Source organism: Notolepis coatsorum (assembly GCF_963971535.1).
Source record: "Notolepis coatsorum genome assembly, chromosome: 6".
NCBI classification, from domain to species: Eukaryota; Metazoa; Chordata; class Actinopteri; order Aulopiformes; family Paralepididae; genus Notolepis; species Notolepis coatsorum.
The window spans coordinates 74016214-74034841 of record NC_140170.1 but is presented as its reverse complement, the minus strand read 5'-3'; the positions used below and the strand labels follow the sequence as shown (position 1 = coordinate 74034841).

Sequence of the window (18628 nt, the reverse complement as noted above, 5' to 3'; positions counted from 1 at the left end):
CGATTCCTCCTGAGCAACGTCAGAAGGATCCGCCCCTTCCTGACAAAAGAAGCCACCCAACTCCTCGTCCAATCAACAGTCATCTCCCGCCTCGACTACTGCAATGCACTGCTCGCTGGCTTCCCGGCCACTGCCACTAAGCCTCTTCAACTCATTCAGAACGCAGCGGCCCGCCTGATCTCAAACCTACCGAAGTCGGCCCATGTCACCCCACTTCTTAGGGACCTGCACTGGCTCCCCATTGCTGCACGAATCCGCTTCAAGGCCCTCGACCTAGCATACAGTGCGGCAAAGGGAACCGCTCCCGCCTACCTCCGGTCAATGGTCTCTAACTACACACCCTCAAGACCCCTACGCTCTGCATCTTCTGGCCGCCTCAGACCTACTCCTATCCAAGCTCCGGGAGGGTCATCAAAGAGAAGTCGCCTATTCTCAGTCCTTGCCCCACAATGGTGGAATAAACTACCCACCCCAGTTAGGACAGCCGAATCACGTCCAATCTTTCGCCGTCGACTAAAGACGCACTTCTTCAACCATTATCTGAATTTTAAAAAAAAACAATAAAAAAAAAAAATCGAACCCTAACTAACCGTACTGTCATGCACTTGTCCTAATAAACTAACCTACACTGTAGCACTCAACACTTTGATGAACATTGTTGCTCAGCTGATAGAGTTGTGCCCTTCCTGATGGCTTGTCGTACAGAACTTGTAAGTCGCTTTGGATAAAAGCGTCAGCTAAATGACTAAATGTAAATGTAGTGAAAGGGTTAACCGTCTGTAGTGTGGTAGTGAAAGGTTAACCGTCTGTAGTGTGGTAGTGAAAGGTTAACCGTCTGTAGTGTGGTAGTGAAAGGTTAACCGTCTGTAGTGTGGTAGTGAAAGGTTAACCGTCTGTAGTGTGGTAGTGAAAGGTTAACCGTCTGTAGTGTGGTAGTGAAAGGTTAACCGTCTGTAGTGTGGTAGTGAAAGGTTAACCGTCTGTAGTGTGGTAGTGAAAGGTTAACCTTCTGTAGTGTGGTAGTGAAAGGTTAACCGTCTGTAGTGTGGTAGTGAAAGGGTTAACCGTCTGTAGTGTGGTAGTGAAAGGTTAACCGTCTGTAGTGTGGTAGTGAAAGAGTTAACCTGTAGTGTGGTAGTGAAAGGTTAACCGTCTGTAGTGTGGTAGTGAAAGGTTAACCATCTGTAGTGTGGTAGTGAAAGGTTAACCGTCTGTAGTGTGGTAGTGAAAGGTTAACCGTCTGTAGTGTGGTAGTGAAAGGTTAACCTTCTGTAGTGTGGTAGTGAAAGGGTTAACCTTCTGTTGTCCACCACAACTGTTAATATAATGCAAGCACACGCCAGCAGTGGTGGAAATAACTTTTACTCAAGTACTGTAATTAAGTATAGTTTTGAGGCATTTGTGTCTTACGTGAGTATTTTCATTTTAGGGAGCTTGGTACTTTCACTCCCCTACATTTCAAAGGAAGTATTGTACTTTTTACTTCACTACATTTATCTGAACCCATCAGCTACTAGTTACTTTGAAGAAAAAGATTTTGAATAGAAAACATGGCAAGAATTTATGAAGATTATGTACGTTCAAATTTGAAGCGTGTCAATTTCAGAGCTGTTGAGCGTAATCAGAGCAGCATAACTGGACCACATACCACTTTAACATCACCTTTAATCAGAGCAGCATAACTGGACCACATACCACTTTAACATCACCTTTAATCAGAGCAGCATAACTGGACCACATACCACTTTAACATCACCTTTAATCAGAGCAGCATAACTGGACCACACACCACTTTAACATCACCTTTAATCAGAGCAGCATAACTGGACCACATACCACTTTAACATCACCTTTAATCAGAGCAGCATAACTGGACCACATACCACTTTAACATCACCTTTAATCAGAGCAGCATAACTGGACTACATACCACTTTAACATCACCTTTAATCAGAGCAGCATAACTGGACCACATACCACTTTAACATCACCTTTAATCAGAGCAGCATAACTGGACCACATACCACTTTAACATCACCTTTAATCAGAGCAGCATAACTGGACCACACACCACTTTAACATCACCTTTAATCAGAGCAGCATAACTGGACCACATACCACTTTAACATCACCTTTAATCAGAGCAGCATAACTGGACCACATACCACTTTAACATCACCTTTAATCAGAGCAGCATAACTGGACCACATACCACTTTAACATCACCTTTAATCAGAGCAGCATAACTGGACTACATACCACTTTAACCTGTAGATCGAGTGAGTCAATGGTTCGAGGACTGAACTCTCCCAAGCACTGGAATACACAAACGCATACTTTTACTTTTGATACTTATTAAGTACATTCAATATCAAATACTTCTCTATTTTTACTTAGGTAGGATTTTGAATGGAGGAACTGTGTAATTCTTCCACCCCTGCAGGCCAGTATGTGTATTTCGGTCTGTTCTGTTCTGCCCAGATCATCTCCGCTCCCCCTGAGGCGGCTGCTAGGAGAGACGTGAAGCAGAGGACCTGGAACAGTGCCGCCGCCTCCCCGGCGCACCCTGGTGGCCACATCGGGGACCACGGTCTGGGTGGGGCCATGGCTGCCTCCAAGACCATCGGCCGCTTCTCTGTGGTTGTCGCCGAGGACGACATCACTCTGAGGACCCGCGCCAGCCGCTACTCCGCCCCGCCGGACTTCTACCTGGACACGCCCCCCTCTCTGCCCAAGCGGGCCTCCCCGGGCCCCCCTCAGCCCTCCTCCGCCTCCGCCTCCGTCCCCGTGGACGTCACGGTCCACGCCCCCCGGTTCCTATCCTCGGACTCGGGGGCCGAGAGCAGCCCCGCCAAGCTGGCGCCCGCCACGCCGTCCCGGGCCGGCCGCTCTGAGCGCAGGGGGAGTGACCTGATGAAGAGGGCGGTGGCCTTCCTCCGGCGCTCGGGACGCAGCAGCAGCGTGCAGAGCTCCGATTCGCCGAGCCGGCACGGGGGAGCGCCCGGCTCGGCCTACGCCAGCAGCGACAACGACTCGGAGCTGGAGGACTCGGATATGAAGAAAGAGCTGACGAGACTGAGGGAGAAGTAGGATTTGTGTGGTTTTACTATCTGTGTTCTTTACTAACTGTACTGCAGAACGTGGCAGAAATAACACGGTTGTTCACCTCGTGTAGCCTACTGTCTCTTCAGACTGTCCTGTTATACCATCTGTCAGAGATTCTCTAGTTAGAACAGTCTAAATAAGACAGTATAGTATGTTGCATAAACTTATTTTGTGACAGAAAAGTTAGCCACCCTCCCCCCTGGCTAAACTTTAAAGGTGCCTGCTGTTGCCATGGCTGTTGCCAAACCTGACCTCTGTAAATAAAAAACATCTCTTATGTCAAACATCCTTTTCCTCCTGCCCACTGATGACCTCCTCTTCTCTCCTCTTCCCTCCTCTCTCTCTCTCTCCTATTGCCTGCTCTCTCATCCTCTCTCTCTCCTCTTCCCTCCTCTCTCTCCTCATCTCTCCCTCCTCTTCTCTCCTCTATCCCTCCTCTCTCTCTCCTCTTCCCTCCTCTCTCCTCCTCTCTCCCTCCTCTTCCCTCCTCTCCTTCTCTCTCTCTCTCCTCTCTCCCTCCACTTTCTCCTCTTCCCTCCTCTCTCCTCCACTCTCTCCTCCTCTTTCTCCTTCTCTCTCCCTCCTATCTCCCTCCTCTCCTCGCCACCCAGACACCTGAAGGAGATCTCGGAGCTGCAGTCCCACCAGAGAGGCGAGGTGGAGTTTCTGTATCAACGCCTGGGCAAAGCCCTGCCTCCTGGTCTGGGCCTCTCGCACACAGCACCCCCTACTGGCCGCAGGAAACGGTCCAGCAAGCACAAACTGAAGGCCGGCAAACTACTCAGCCCCCTTGTTCAGCAGTTCAAAAACGTCACTGCCAAATCTAGCGATTCCAGCAAAGCAAGTGAGCATCTATTAATTAGGGGACATACGGTTGTGAGGAACTAGATTAGCTGTAGGTCAAATATATTACTCAAATATCTCTTTATTTACTGTACTTTAACCCTTTCACTACCACACTACAGACGGTCTTGCACTGCCACACTACAGACGGTGGTAGTGAAAGTGTAACCATCTGTAGTGTGGTAGTGAAAGGTTAACTTTCTGTAGTGTGGTGGTAGTGAAAGGGTTAAATTGTGTTACTCGTGTAAAACAGTAGCACTAAACAAGTATTTTAAGTATTTAATTACTTTCAAACCAATGCTCCAATATGGTGTTTGTGTATGTGTGTGTGTGTGTGTGTGTGTGTGTGTGTGTGTGTGTGTGTGTGTGTGTGTGTGTGTGTGTGTGTGTGTGTGTGTGTGTGTGTGTGTGTGTGTGTGTGTGCGTGTGTGCGTGCGTGCGTGTGTGCAAGACGTGGCGGCAGGTGAACCTACGGCGAGTCTAAACGGGTCTCCGGCCAGAGGTCCAGCGGTCCCGGCGGTCCTGACGCTCAGCAGGACGCGTCCGAGCACCACCCACCTGCCCAGCTCCCCGTCGGACCCCGTCCAGACCCAGCAGCCTTGCTCGCTCAAGGGCTCCCTGTCTTCAGACAACATCTACGCTGGGCTCCGGAACGAGGGCGCCGGCACGCAAGCTCCGCCCGAACAAGGTGACCACCACATGGGACACGTAGCGGTATTCGACAGGATGGTCTTCCATCCTCCCTCTATCTTCTCTCCCTCCTCTAACCTCCCCTTCTCTCCTCTCTCCCTCCTCTTACCTCCTCTTTCCTCCTCTCTCCTCCTCTCTCTCCTCTTCCCACCTCTCTCCCTCCTCTTCCCCACCTCTCTCCCTCCTCTCTCCGCCTCTCTCTCCTCTCTCCCACCTCTTTCCTCCTCTCTCCTCCTCTCTCTCCTCTTCCAACCTTTCTCCCTCCTCTTCCCCCCTCTCTCCTCTCTCTCCTCTTCCCGCTCTCTCCTCCTCTCTCTCCTCTTCCCTCCTCTCTCCCTCCTCTGCCCTCCTCCTGTCTCTCCTCTTCCCTCCTCTCTCCTCCTCTCTCTCCTCTTCCCCCTTCTCTCCTCCTCTTCCTGCCTCTCTCCTCCTCTCTCTCCTCTCTCCCACCTCTCTCCCTCCTCTCTCCTCCTGTCTCTCCTCTTCCCTCCTCTCTCCTCCTCTCTCTCTCCTCTTCCCCCTCTCCTCTCTCTCCTCTTCCTGCCTCTCTCCTCTCTCTCTCCTCTTCCCCCTTCTCTCCTCCAGTCTCTCCTCTTCCCTCCTCTCTCCTCCTGTCTCTCCTCTTCCCCCCCTCTCCTCCTCTCTCTCCTCTTCCTGCCTCTCTCCTTCTCTCTCTACTCTTCCCGCCTCTCTCTCCTCTCTCCCACCTCTTTCCCCTCTCCTCTCTCCTCTTCCAACCTCTCTCCCTCCTGTCTCTCCTCTTCCCCCCTCTCTCCTCTTCCTGCCTCTCTCCTCCTCTCTCTACTCTTCCCCCCTCTCTCCTCCTGTCTCTCCTCTTCCCCCCTCTCTCCTCTTCCTGCCTCTCTCCTCCTCTCTCTACTCTTCCCACCTCTCTCCTCTTCCCTCCTCTCTCTCTCCTCTCTCCCACCCCTGCCCTCCTCTCCTCCTGTCTCTCCTCTTCCCTCCTCTCTCTCTCCTCTTCCCTCCTCTCTTTCTCCTCTTCCCTCCTCTCTTTCTCCTCTTCTTTCCTCTCTCTCCTCTTCCCTCCTCTCTCTCCTCTTCCCTCCTCTTCCCTCCTCTCTTTCCCCTCTTCCCTCCTCTTCCCTCCTCTCTCCCAGACCGGACCGCCCTGTCACCTTGTTTAATCTTACCACCACTTTCTAATCTTACCGTGGGCTGTAAACGTTTCGGATCAGTAGAGGATAAGTTGTTTTTTGGTGTCTGCTGTTATTTTGGTGTGTGGACCACAGACATTGAATGGATGTGAAGGGTCTGTTCCTAGTCTATCACTACCATTCCAAGAAGAGGACAGGGTCATGACCCCGATGTTCTCAAAGAAGCTGTTTAGCACTGGGAGATAATGCTACTTCTTACAGCGCGATTTGGTGTGGCAACATTTGGGGGGCGAGGTTACTTGCTACCAGGGACTAGAAAAGGTTAAGATAAGATAAGATACGATATTCCTTTATTGATCGCCTTGGGAAATTCAGGCATCATAGCAGCATGGGGGGGGGGGGGGGGGGGGGGGGGGGGTACAGGTATGGGCAGGGTAATAGTAGAAAGACATAAATATAGGCAATACAATTATAGTAATGATAAAAATAAGCAGTGTAAACAATATAATTAACTCTGAATATAAGCATATGAGCAAGTAGGCAGTGTAATAATTAAGGAGGAAATTAAACCCTAGACTAAAGTTCAGTAGGCTACAACACTCACGCATGTTTCTTTGTACAATGGGGAGTCAGTCAGTCAGTCAGTCGGTAAGTAAGGGACATTGGGTCGTATAGGGTCTGGCCAAAAAGAATAAAAATCACCACGTATCAAATGGGATCAAATACAAATATTGAGAATCGTTAATTGATCGAATTGTAGTCCATATAATCGTAATAGAAATTAGTTGAGATGCAGATGACACCAGAATGTTTATCCAGACGACGCCTTTGCCACGGTAAACACAAAAGCTCTCTGAATCAAACCAACACCAATTTCCATGACAACGTGGAATCTACGGTAGCCATCGCAGTCAAACGGTATAGATTCAAATAGGAACGTGACCCGTTCTATCAATTCAGTGTCTATGGTGTGGGGGGTTGTTTGATCGATTTGGTCTGACGTGTTCGGGTGTCTCTCTTCTTCCCCTGGTATCCCCTCTCCTCTTCCTCGTATATATCCCTCTACAGGCTGGCCTCCGTGTCCTCAACCGTCTGAGAGAGTGACCTATAAATCCAGTAGCAAGTCGCGAGCTAGATTCCTCAGTGGGCCTGTCTCTCTTTCCATCTGTTTGTACCTCCTCTCCTCCATAGCTTCGCCCCTGTGTTTTGTTTTCCACATTACTCTCCTCTCGCACGCTCCGTTCCTCTCCGTCTTTTCCCGCCGAAACGGTCCTCGCCTCGACATCGTACAACTGTCTTTGGTCCCCCCCCCCCTCCCGTCTACCGCTCCTCCTCCGCTCCCTTCACCACCTCGTCTCCTCCTCGTCCCCTCTTGTCCCCTTTGCTTGTACCAGCGGAACCTCGTCCATCTGAACGCCTCGCATGTGGAGATTGGAGAAGGGAATGTTTGGAACAGCGAACCGGCTTGAAATTCTGCACCAAAGCTAATTCTGAAATGTTCTGTACACAGACTAATTTGCTACAGTATATATTCGCTCGTATGTACAAGGGACATTTCAACAATTACACATTCTCAATTGAATATCTATTTTTGGTTCAGTGATGCTCGTTTTATAGACCAGTGTGTTCAGAAGTCTGAGGTTTAGATGTTGGACTAATGCCAGCTGCGCTGTCCTTCTCACGTCCTGCTTGACCCAAGACTCTGTGACTTCTATTCTTTACACCTACACTACTGTATAATGGAAACCTCTGCATGGCTACACATATTCTGGCCCGCTATATAAGGCTGCCCCTTAGTCTGTCCTTGCAGGTTCATCGTCTGTTGCGTCATGCACTCTCTCTTCCTCCCTCTCTCTCTCTCTCTCTCTCTCTCTCTCTCTCTCTCTCTCTCTCCCTCCATCTATCCAACCAAAAGGAGCACATCTTACTTATCTGTGATTCATATACAGTACAGAATACCTGCATGACTGGCCTAAGAGCTTTTGTTGTTGCTGTTGCTTTTGAGACTGATGCCACGTTGCTTTTACCACATCCAGCTATTGAACGGCTCTGGCAACATGTAATACGTGTCTAACATGTCTTTGTGTTTGGTGTGCTATGTATGGAATCTTGATTTTATTTTGTCTTACAGGGACAACGCTGAAACGACTGTGTCTGGGCAAAGAGCGTGGCAGCAGTACGTATTTCGCCTTATCTTTTTAGAAATGAAGAAACATCTTCTTACTATTGCAATACGCAGAGTATTTTCATTTTAGGGAACTTTATACTTTTACTCCACTACATTTCAAAGGAAATATTATACTTTTTACTCCACTACATTTATCTGAACCCAACTTAAAGAGGACGTAATCATAAGTGCAGCATAACTGGACCACATACCACTTTAACATAACCTTTAATCAGATAACCATAACTGGACCACATACCACATTAACATAACCTTTAATCAGAGCACCATAACTGGACCACATACCACTTTAATATAACCTTTAATCACAGCAGTATAACTTGACCGCATACCACTTTAACATAACCTTTAATCAGAGCAGCATAACTTCTTTCTTTTATTATCAAATATATATATATTTTTCTTCATTTTAAACATAAAACAAGGCAACACAATACAGTAATAATAATAACAAGACCACACAGTACCACAACAATAATAATAGCAACAATAACGACATTAGCAATAATAAAAATAATAAATACAGAACATAAAAAACAACTTGTACTTTTACAGACACCACAAAAGACACCACAAAAGACATCACAAAAGACATTTCCTCCCCCACCCCAGGACCCCTGGACCCCCCAGGACCAACACCCCAACCCCGATCCGCTGCTAGATAGTGGCCTTTACTTTATCGGCTGCTGCGACCCACAGCTCAATGCTGGCCTGTCCCACCCCAATTACATGTGCAGTCGAGATTTCCATATAGATGACATCCAGTAGTGTCAGAAACCAATTAATCAGTGTGAGTTTCTCAGGTTCCTTCCACCTCATAGCTATCAGCTTCTTGGCTACAGTAACGCCCGCCAGAATTACTATTTTACATTTACATTTACATTTACATTTTTGTTGTTTGTGTTTGCTGGTAGTAATGATATATCGTTTAGAAGTAGTGTTGCTGCCGTAAGTGGGATTGTTAGGTTACATATGTTTGAAAGTTTAGTATGGATTTCCAAAAACAAGCGACAGTGGCCCTCAGAGAGCACAAAGTGCACGAGAGTCGGTCACCAGTCCCATAGCAAACAGCTTCCTTGGTGTGAGATACGTCCTATGAATATAATTTAAATGTATTTGCTGGTGATTAGGGTTGCGGGAGGCCAATGTAACATTTGTCCAAACATCATCCCAGTCAAACATCATCCCAGATGTTTGGACCACACACCACTTTAACATAACCTTTAATCAGAGCAGCATAACCGGATCACATACCACTTGAACACAACATTTAGAGGTCAATGGTTCGAGGATTGAATGCTCCCAACCACTGGATTACACAAACGTCATGTAGAATGTGTTTACTTTTGCAAACATTTTTATAGCAAATACTTCTCTACTTTTACTTAAGTAGAATTTGAATGGAGGACTCTTACTTTTACCAGGGTACTAATTTCTCTGGGTATTTCTACTTTTACTTAAGTAAAGGAACTGTGAACTTCTTCCACCACTGGAAATACGTATGTATGGTGTCTTCTGTGTGTGTGTGTGTGTGTGTGTGTGTGTGTGTGTGTGTGTGTGTGTGTGTGTGTGTGTGTGTGTGTGTGTGTGTGTGTGTGTGTGTGTGTGTGTGTGTGTGTGTGTGTGTGTGTGTGTGTGTGTGTGTGTGTGTGTGCGCGCGCGTGCGTGCGTGTGTGTGTGTGTGTATCTCAAGGGTCTGGCGCAGGGCCAGGGGCTTCCCATCAGCCCCAGCAGCCTCCAGGCAGTGCCACCCCACCTCCCCACCAGAACGTAAAGGGGCTGGCTCAGGCCCAGGCCAACAACAGCAACAACAAGACGAGAGCCACGGGAACAGGCCACCTGACAGACGAGCGCCACCTGCTGGTGGACGACTGGACCCAGGAAGTGCTGGTGGTGTCCTGCAGGCCACAGCCCAACCTGTTCAGCTTCAGCGGGCAGCCGCTGTGGGCCGAGCAGGGAGCGCCTCGCGGCCACGGGAGACTGGCCAGTGCTCCAGATGTGAGTTTCATGACGGGAAGTGGTTTAACGGCAGCTTAGGGGGGGGGGGAATTAATTCCCCTGAAAGTTAATACAAAAATGACCCAGAAATTGGGATTATGGGTGCGGAAAATTACCCTGAAATCAAAGATGGGAAATGGAAAATAGTAATGCAGTCTGTCTGACTGTATTAATACTGCTTATATAGTGTACTCTACAGTGTGTTGCTCACATTAATGTGAGAGATTATCTCTTTATTTTGCACACAATGATTTTGATTATTGTAATTGCCCTATGAATGCTCAAAAATGACCATAATTGCACAAATGGGAACAAAAGCATATTACAGAGAATATAATTAATTAAACAATTAAAATTATTTCCTGTCTTGTGTGTGTGTGTATGTATGTGTGTGTGTATCTGTGGAGAGAGAGAAAGAGAGAGAGAGAGAGAGAGAGAGAGAGAGAGAGAGAGAGAGAGAGAGAGAGAGAGAGAGAGAGAGAGAGAGAGAGAGAGAGAGAGAGAGAGAGAGAGAGAGAGAGAGAGAGAGAGAGACCACAATGCAACAGACAATGAGAGAGAGATTTATAATAGAGGCCTTGCATGAAATGTGTCTTTACTGGTAACTCTCTTTCTTCCAACATGGCTGCCTGTAACCATTAGTAACCACTTAGTGGTAGGGTTGGTAAAAGCATGATATTGCTACTACTGTGAGTTGTTTACTAGATCCAATAATAAGACACCAAATGATCAAATCATTGTTGATATATTTCTCATTTCTCATATCCATACATAGCCGTTGTTTTGCACATAGCAACCATTGTTTCTTCCATTGCCGTGTACAAAACAATGGTTGCTATGTTACAGGCAGCCATGTTGGAAGACCAGAGAACCACACAAACCTTCCATGCGAGGCCTCAATGCATTTACATTTTACATTTAGTAATTTAGCTGAACTTGAGTGCTACAGACTTGAGTGCAAATTAAGAGAGTAAATAATATTATAGGCAAGGTAGATTCCTTAGTAGCAGAGTGCATACTAGTAGAAGACTATTGGGGCGACAGTGGCTCAGGAGGTAGAACGCTCGTCTGGTAATCGGAAGCTTCCTGGTTTGATTCCTACTCCTCCAGGGCAGCATGTCGAAGTGTCCCTGAGCAAGACACTTAACCCCTAATTGCTCCCAATGTGCAGGTTAACACCTTGCATGGTTACCTTTGCCATCGGTGTGTGAATGTGTGAGTGAATGGGTAAAATGTGAGGAACAAATTGTAAAGCGCTTTGGATAAAAGCGCTATATAAATGCAGCCATTTACCATTTACCATTTAGAAGACAGTACAACGGTTAGTAGTTTTTTTCGATCGTTATGTAAAGCCACACAGTCACCTTCACGTTATACTCCTCAGTTGCCTACGTGGACGGGCCCCGGTCCGGAGGTCTCCCAGCTCCCGCTGTCATGGCCCATGATGAGCAGCTACTCGTCGCTAGCGAGGACCAGGCCTCCTGCGGGGGCCCTGCCCAGCTACACGCTCCCCCCCGCCGCCTCTCCTCCCTTCAGGGGCTCGCCGGCCTCGCCTCTCCGCGGCCCCCACTGGCCCGGGCTGCTGTCCCCGCTCGCCGAGGGGGGCCTGGTCTTCACTTTCCCCGCCGTGCCCCCCGCCTGGGACGCTCCCGCCCCGGCCCCGCCTCCCCCCCACGAGCCCCCCGACCCCAAGACCAGGACTCTCTAACCCAAGTAGCATCGTGTCTTTCAACTCTCTGTTACCAAAAATAAATCTTGTTTTGATTTAGGTTGTAGCTCTAGTCAGCCTACAGTATTTATACTGTATATATTTAACCAGCATGTATGTTAATAGGAACTATTTGTACATAGCCTATTGAATTATTATGTTATTTGATTTGTTTTGCATTACATACCTCATGTTCATATGATGCAGTACATAACCCATATGTTATACATATTACCGAAGTGGATGTGCAGTAGAAATGTATAAACAAAAAAATCAGATGTATAATTAGCTGATTCAGGGTTTGAATGTGCATATCTTTCTTTTTCATGTTTAAGTGTGTACATTATGGCCTACCGCTCTATGACTTTACATAATCATTTCTACATTGTCCGTTCATACTGTTGAGTGTGTATACAGTAAATAGCTAATTTTGTGCCGCCCGCACAACATCAAGGATAGAAATGTAAGCCCCTGTGTGTGTACATGAGCGCCTGTCGGCAGTGGTGGAAGTACAGTATTTTTACTCGAGTACTGTACTTGAGTAAAAAAATTTGCGACTTTTACTTTATGTGAGTATTTAAATTTTTAGGGAACTTTTTACTCCACATTTCAAAGGAAACATTGTGCTTTTTACTCCACTACATTTATCTGAACCCATCGGTTACTAGTTACTTTGAAGAAAAATATTTTGAGTAGAAAACGTGGAAACATTTTATGAAGATTATATATACTTTCACATTTGAAGCCTGCCAACTTCAAGAGGATGTAATCAGAGCAGCATAACTGGACCACATACCACTTTAACATGACCTTTACTCAGAGCAGCATAACTGGACCATATACCACTTTAACATGACCTTTAGAGGTCAATGAATTGAGGATTGAAAGCTCCCAAACACTGGAATACACAAAAACGTCATGTAGAATGAACACTTTTACTTTAGATACTAAGTACATTCAATGGCAAATACTTCTCTGCTTTTATTTAAGTAGAATCTGAATGGAGAACTTTAACTTTTACCAAAGTACTCATTTATCTGGGTATTTCTACTTCTACTTAAGTAAAGGAACCGTGTACTTCTTCCACCACTGCCTGTCGGTCTGTAGTACATACTGTAGTGTGTTTGCGTAGTTCAATATTCCAACTGTGCCGGTCGGTACGGCGGATAGATGTCCTTAACGCAACACGCTCACCGTTCACCACCATGCCGTCACTGTGAAGCCTCGTCGTCCCGGGTCGCTGTATGACTGTAGCTGCTTTGAACTCTGCTCGCGTCGTCCGAGGATAGGATCGCACACCAGTGCTTCGTTGACGAAATGCTTCCAGCACAAAAAGCGCTTGAAATAGTCCTAAGAGATTTAAAAAAGAACTTGAACTTTATCTTCAGGTGAAAGAAAAAAAAGTAAACGAATACAAAAAAAATAGATATATAAAAAAATATATAAACCTGTGAGAGTGCCTTGAATTGCAGTTTCAGTTTATCCGGAGGGAATGCAGGCGACTTTGTACAATAATCATTCTGTGTGTAACGGTTTTTGCCTTCAACGGGGAAAGCGAGGCGATTTGAATAATGAATGTTGGTTCAAACTAGGGGAAGACAACCGCCTATTTATTTCTAACAGTCGAGACTACTGCTATCAAGACTACTGCTATCAAGACTACTGCTGGACTTGAAACAATATTGTCCGGTTCTGTTGAAGCTCATGAAACGTTAATTGACTTGTGGAAAATGGCCCAGAAAACACACAGAAAATACACTTAGGTTATGTACTAACTTTAACTGTGACCTTTCCATTTGTTCACCGGCGGTCGTCTCCTGTCGCCTCGATGGGTAACGGCTACATGCTCCTTTTGCTCTACACCGTTCTCCTGAATGTTCCCAGGTTACAGGTTGATATGGTACAAAGTCGATAGCCTGCTCTTCGGAAGTCGGCGTTGATACCATACAATAAGGAGGGCTGAGTAACTCAACCGAATCTTCTACAAAATCACGATAATCTCGTACCTCTATGTATGCAGTAGGAAGCTTTACAAACGGTTGCCTTTTGATTTTCGAAAGAGATTACAGATTTGGTTTACGCTTTTGACATGGCGAGAAGACGCCAGAGGACGGGTAGAGAATGTGATGCTACTGAACGGCCGAGACGGTTCGGCTAAAACGCGTTGACGTCGTGCTCGTATATGTGCAATAATACATAGGTTGTTCCGGGTAGGTTGTGAAGGGTGTTAGTACGTTTGTTTATTCAGAGGTTTCTCACATCGTGTCGTCATGGGATCCACGTGTGACTAGAAGGAGTTGCAACGGATAAAGAGGAGGTCATCTGTGATTTGCCACATTAATACTGCTGAGTAACGTCTGCTACAGTTGTGTTTGTTTGTTTGTTTGTTTGTTTGTTTTTTGTTTAACTTCTGACTCGTTCCGTCGACCGGTCTAATGTAGGGCTATACATCAGGTCTTTGGATTATTCTGCAAAAATATATATTTAAATGATACAAAATGATGGTCAGTGGTTAAAACACTTCCATTCACTTCACTTATTGTGAACACGAAGCTAGATCAGTAAATCCTGTACTGAAATTGATAGACGGAGCCATATAGAGAGAAACTAGCCACTAGCCAGTAGAATTTGTGTTGAGCATAGAGTAAACTCAATGACACTGTGTTTGTTTTCACATCTGTGTGGTTCAGCTGCAATAAGTCACCGTGCTGTGTTTGTCTCAGATGGCCAGAAGACTCTTCCTCATCCCATGGGGCTCTCGGACATTGGCAATTTGTTTTGTAAAAGTTTGAACCCTTTCACGACTGCACAGTGTTTATCTAGTTCCGTTAAAATTGAACTTTTATAGACTCGAGAGCATAGAAGAATCGTCCATTAATGAATTCCCCCTCCCCCCTTCTCTGTAAACATCACCTATGCAGCTATCTTCATGTGCTTTACACAGCAAGACCTACCTTTGATCTCTTTTAAACGCTTGCGATAAACGCTCTGTGTGATTGCTTTAGCCTGCTGTGTAGCCTCTTCCCTGCACCTTCCTGGCGTGGTCAGGAGTAGCCTACTCTTTCTCAAAAGCTGTACATACTTGAAGACAGAAACAATAAATTCATTTTTGCTTGACACCTTTGTGTCGTGGTCACGTGCTGTTGTCATATAGTATGTGTATTTTACAGTGTCTCCTCTAGCATATGTTTCAGGTGGAGGTCTGCACTGTGCTAAGGACATCCTCACAAACAGGCCAGTGCACGTTTTAAGTTCACATTTTGTTTTATTTGTCACATTATAAAGGTACATGAGGGGCGCCCCAGTGGCGAACCACATAACGCGCTGAGTCGCAGCACGGCCGACCCGGGTTCGATTCCCGGACCCGTCATTATTTGCCGAATGTCTTCCCCCCACTCTGTCTCCCGTTCCTCCTCTCTCTCTCTCTACTGGACTGCCCAGTAGTAAAAAGCGATAAACGCTAAAAAATAAATAAAAATAAAGGTACATGAAATGCTTGGTTCTGTATGACCCTCCTGAGATTGTGCTTCATACAGTAAAAAGGTAAAAGGATAAAGACCAAATACTATACAATATACGAAGCTAAAATTGTAGAAGAGATAGGTGAGGTGGTAGAGGTGGTGCATGCCCTCTCCCTAGTACTGAGCGACAGATGAGCCTCTCAGTTAGAGCCAGACCGATATATCGGTGAGTGATGGCTCGATACCACTTTTTCCATTTCTGATACCAACACCACAACCTTGAGTATCTGCATATACTGATAGTGATACCAATCTGATATATATATGTTTTTTACATGATAAACATACTGTGCTGTGTAAACAATGGCACCTTGCTGCCCTCTAGTGGGCAGAAAACAATGTTACTGACATGGAGAAATACACACAAGACGAGTGCTATGGTGAGCACATCCCAGCAAACCTGAAGAGTAAATGACCATCGGTAACGTTGCCGCACACACTGACCCGACAAAGAAACAAGTTAGCAAACAAGCTAACGTATATAGTAACCAGTCAGAAGTTTAGACACACCTTCTCATTCAGTTCAATGAGAAATTGTGTCCAAACTGGTACTGTAAATATATGACATAAAATGACCTATACCAGTAAAAGTAGAGGAGGCTCGTTTGATTGAGGAACGGATTAGTCATGTTTTAGGGTCTTAGAAACTTAAACTTGGAATGTCATTCGGCGGATCTTTTTAAAAAAAGATTACAAGCAAGGGTAAGCTAGGCTAACGATTTGGCTAGTTTTTACATCAAATTGAGATATGATTTCATAAACAATATTGCAATTGATATTCATATTTAAGCAGTTGATTGCTATTCAGCACAAGTCAGTTTCTCTAATAATGTGAATGACGTGTTGAGTTTTCAGTGAGGACGTCGCCTCCTATTAATTTCCCAGCATGGCTTCCCTCTTCCTATATTATTCCAACCACTTTGCTAATATCTCTTCAAGTTGAATCAGATCCATTCTGGGGTGAAAGCTTGGCATGTTTTCCTTCATCTCAATCATGCTCTGCTCTGCTGTTAATGGAGCAGGATGTGTTATTCATTATTCATTTCTCTTATTCATTAATTAATTTATTTCTCTGCCTTATTACTGAATCAATTGCTTGCCTGTATTGTTTGTTTTTTAGTTTAATTTTGTTCCTTTTTTCTTTTTGTTATAAGGAGTAACGCTTCACAGCCTGGTTCAAATAGTGGTGTGCCACCTGGCAATTTAAAGGGGGAGTTAACAGGGAGCCAAGTAGGGTAATATAGGACTAGTGAGCCTATGTTATGGTTTACTTTCTGTTTGGGGAGGGTATGGGGGGAAAAAAGGGTGGGGGGGGGACCTAGTACAAATACATATTATCTTCACGAACTCAATGCATGTGATCTTGTGAACCATGATAGATTGTATGATATAACTGGAGTGACTAATGGTAGGCATATGCACTGCGAACATGTGTGTGTGTGTGTGTGTGTGTGTGTGTGTGCAAAAACACACGCACGCGCTCAAGTTCAAATGGAACGCTGCAATCTCTATAACAAAACCACATTTAAACCCCTATTAAAGTCGATATTGAAAATGATCCTAGATGACTAGCACTCTGACATTTATGTCCTTCAATGTTAAGGGCATCAATAATCCCATTAAAAGGAAAAAGATTCTCAACTATTTAAAGAATCAAGATTGCGGCATTGCATTTATTCAGGAAAGCCACTTAACTGATGCAGAGCATAAGTTGCAAAGAGATTGGGTTGGGTCAGTATTTTATTCCTCATTTAATTCCAGATCAAGAGGAGTGGCCATACTATGTCACAAACAGTTAAACCTAAAAATACGTTCTCAAGAAAAAGACACTGCAGGTAGATGGATAATCCTCAAATGTGACATAAATCACGAACCTTTTACACTTATTAATATATATGGCCCCAACAAAGACGATGCACCCTTTTTTAGGAATATTCTATTATCCTCTGCTCAAAACTATGGCACATGTATCCTTGGAGGTGACTATAATTTAACACTGAGCACATCAGATAGATCTAATAGCATCCCCCAGCCATTAAGTGCCGCAGCCAAAGTAGTAAGGGATGGTATGTCTGAAATGGGTTTGGTCGATGTTTGGAGAATACTTAACCCACTGGAGAGGGAATACTCATTTCATTCTGCGGTACATGACACTTATTCCAGATTAGACTTGTTTTTAACAACTAAATCACTACTTCACAATGTAATTGAATGTAAATATCTAGCCTCTACAATATCGGATCACTGTCCTTTGAAATTGAAGGTGAAACAATATTTGGACAAACCTAAAACTAAGCGTTGGAGATTCAAGCCATATCTCCTTAACGACCCAGATTTTGTTAACTTCCTAGAAAATCAAATTGATGACTTTTTAATAATTAATGTAAACTCTGCCTCCCCAAGCATAATCTGGGAGACACTGAAAGCTTACCTAAGAGGTCAGATAACGTCTTTTGGAGCTTCTAAACAAAGAAAAAGTAGACAGTATCTAAACACACTAGACAAAGAAATTCATGAACTAGAGAAAAAACACGCAGAATCCAATAGAGCAGAAACTCTGCACATACTAGTAAAAAAGCGGCTTGAATATAGCAACTTAACTACTAGCCAAGTAGAAGCAGACATGGCCAGAACTAAATACCACTACTATGAAAAGGGGGACAAAACCGGCAAGCTACTCAGCTGGCAAATAAGAAAAGAAGAGATGGCAAAAACAATAGACTCAATCAAATTTAAGGATGGTGATGTATTACATAAACCTGAAGAGATAAACCAGCGTTTTGAAATGTTCTACCACAATCTATATACATCTGAAAACCAAGACTCAACTGCTACAAAATGCGAGGAATTCTTGGGAAATTTACCGATTACTAAGCTTCCTGTAGAAGTGAGAACTACTCTTGAAACAGAAATATCAAAGGAAGAAATCACCAAGGCTATTAACTCATTGCAAACGGGCAAAGCACCCGGTCCCGACGGCCTACCTGCTGAATTTTACAAACTGTTCATAAATAAATTAATCCGCCCTTATATGGACATGCTCAAAGACAGTCTCAATAATGGTAAATTACCACCAAGTCTAGAATTAGCAACAATCAATGTACTTCCTAAGCCCTCTAAGGATAAACAACTTTGTGACTCCTATAGGCCCCTGTCAATGTTAAATGTGGATTATAAAATATTTTCTAAAGCACTCGCACTAAGAATGGACCCTGTGATGTCTCTCTTAATCCACGAGGATCAGACGGGTTTTATTCAGCAGCGACAGGGATCTGACAATATCAGAAAACTTTTTCATATCATTGAGCTCTCTAAACAAACGAATGACTCAAGACTTGTAATCTCGATGGATGCTCGAAAAGCTTTTGATACAATAGAATTTGAATATCTTTTTTATACTCTGAAACAGATGAATTTTGGTGATGTTTTCATTAATTATATTAAGATGCTTTATTGCTCT

The 18628-nt window shown here is 44.8% G+C and overlaps 1 protein-coding gene across 3 annotated transcripts in view; it reads left to right on the top strand.

Moving 5' to 3' along the window:
* Positions 1–14757, top strand: part of LOC311230941 (serine/threonine-protein kinase WNK2-like) — a 76444-nt gene extending 61687 nt beyond the window's left edge. For 2 of the 3 annotated variants that reach the window (XM_084317395.1, XM_084317393.1), the window contains 6 exons: positions 2482–3086; positions 3717–3949; positions 4400–4636; positions 7885–7929; positions 9635–9939; positions 11324–14757. In XM_084317395.1, the coding sequence (XP_084173521.1) occupies positions 2482–3086; positions 3717–3949; positions 4400–4636; positions 7885–7929; positions 9635–9939; positions 11324–11647 (1749 nt within the window). In that variant the 3' untranslated portion in view covers positions 11648–14757. The remainder of the gene's footprint in view (positions 1–2481; positions 3087–3716; positions 3950–4399; positions 4637–7884; positions 7930–9634; positions 9940–11323) is intronic. The other variant, XM_084317394.1, reaches the window with a different exon arrangement.
* The last annotated feature ends 3871 nt before the right edge of the window (positions 14758–18628 follow it).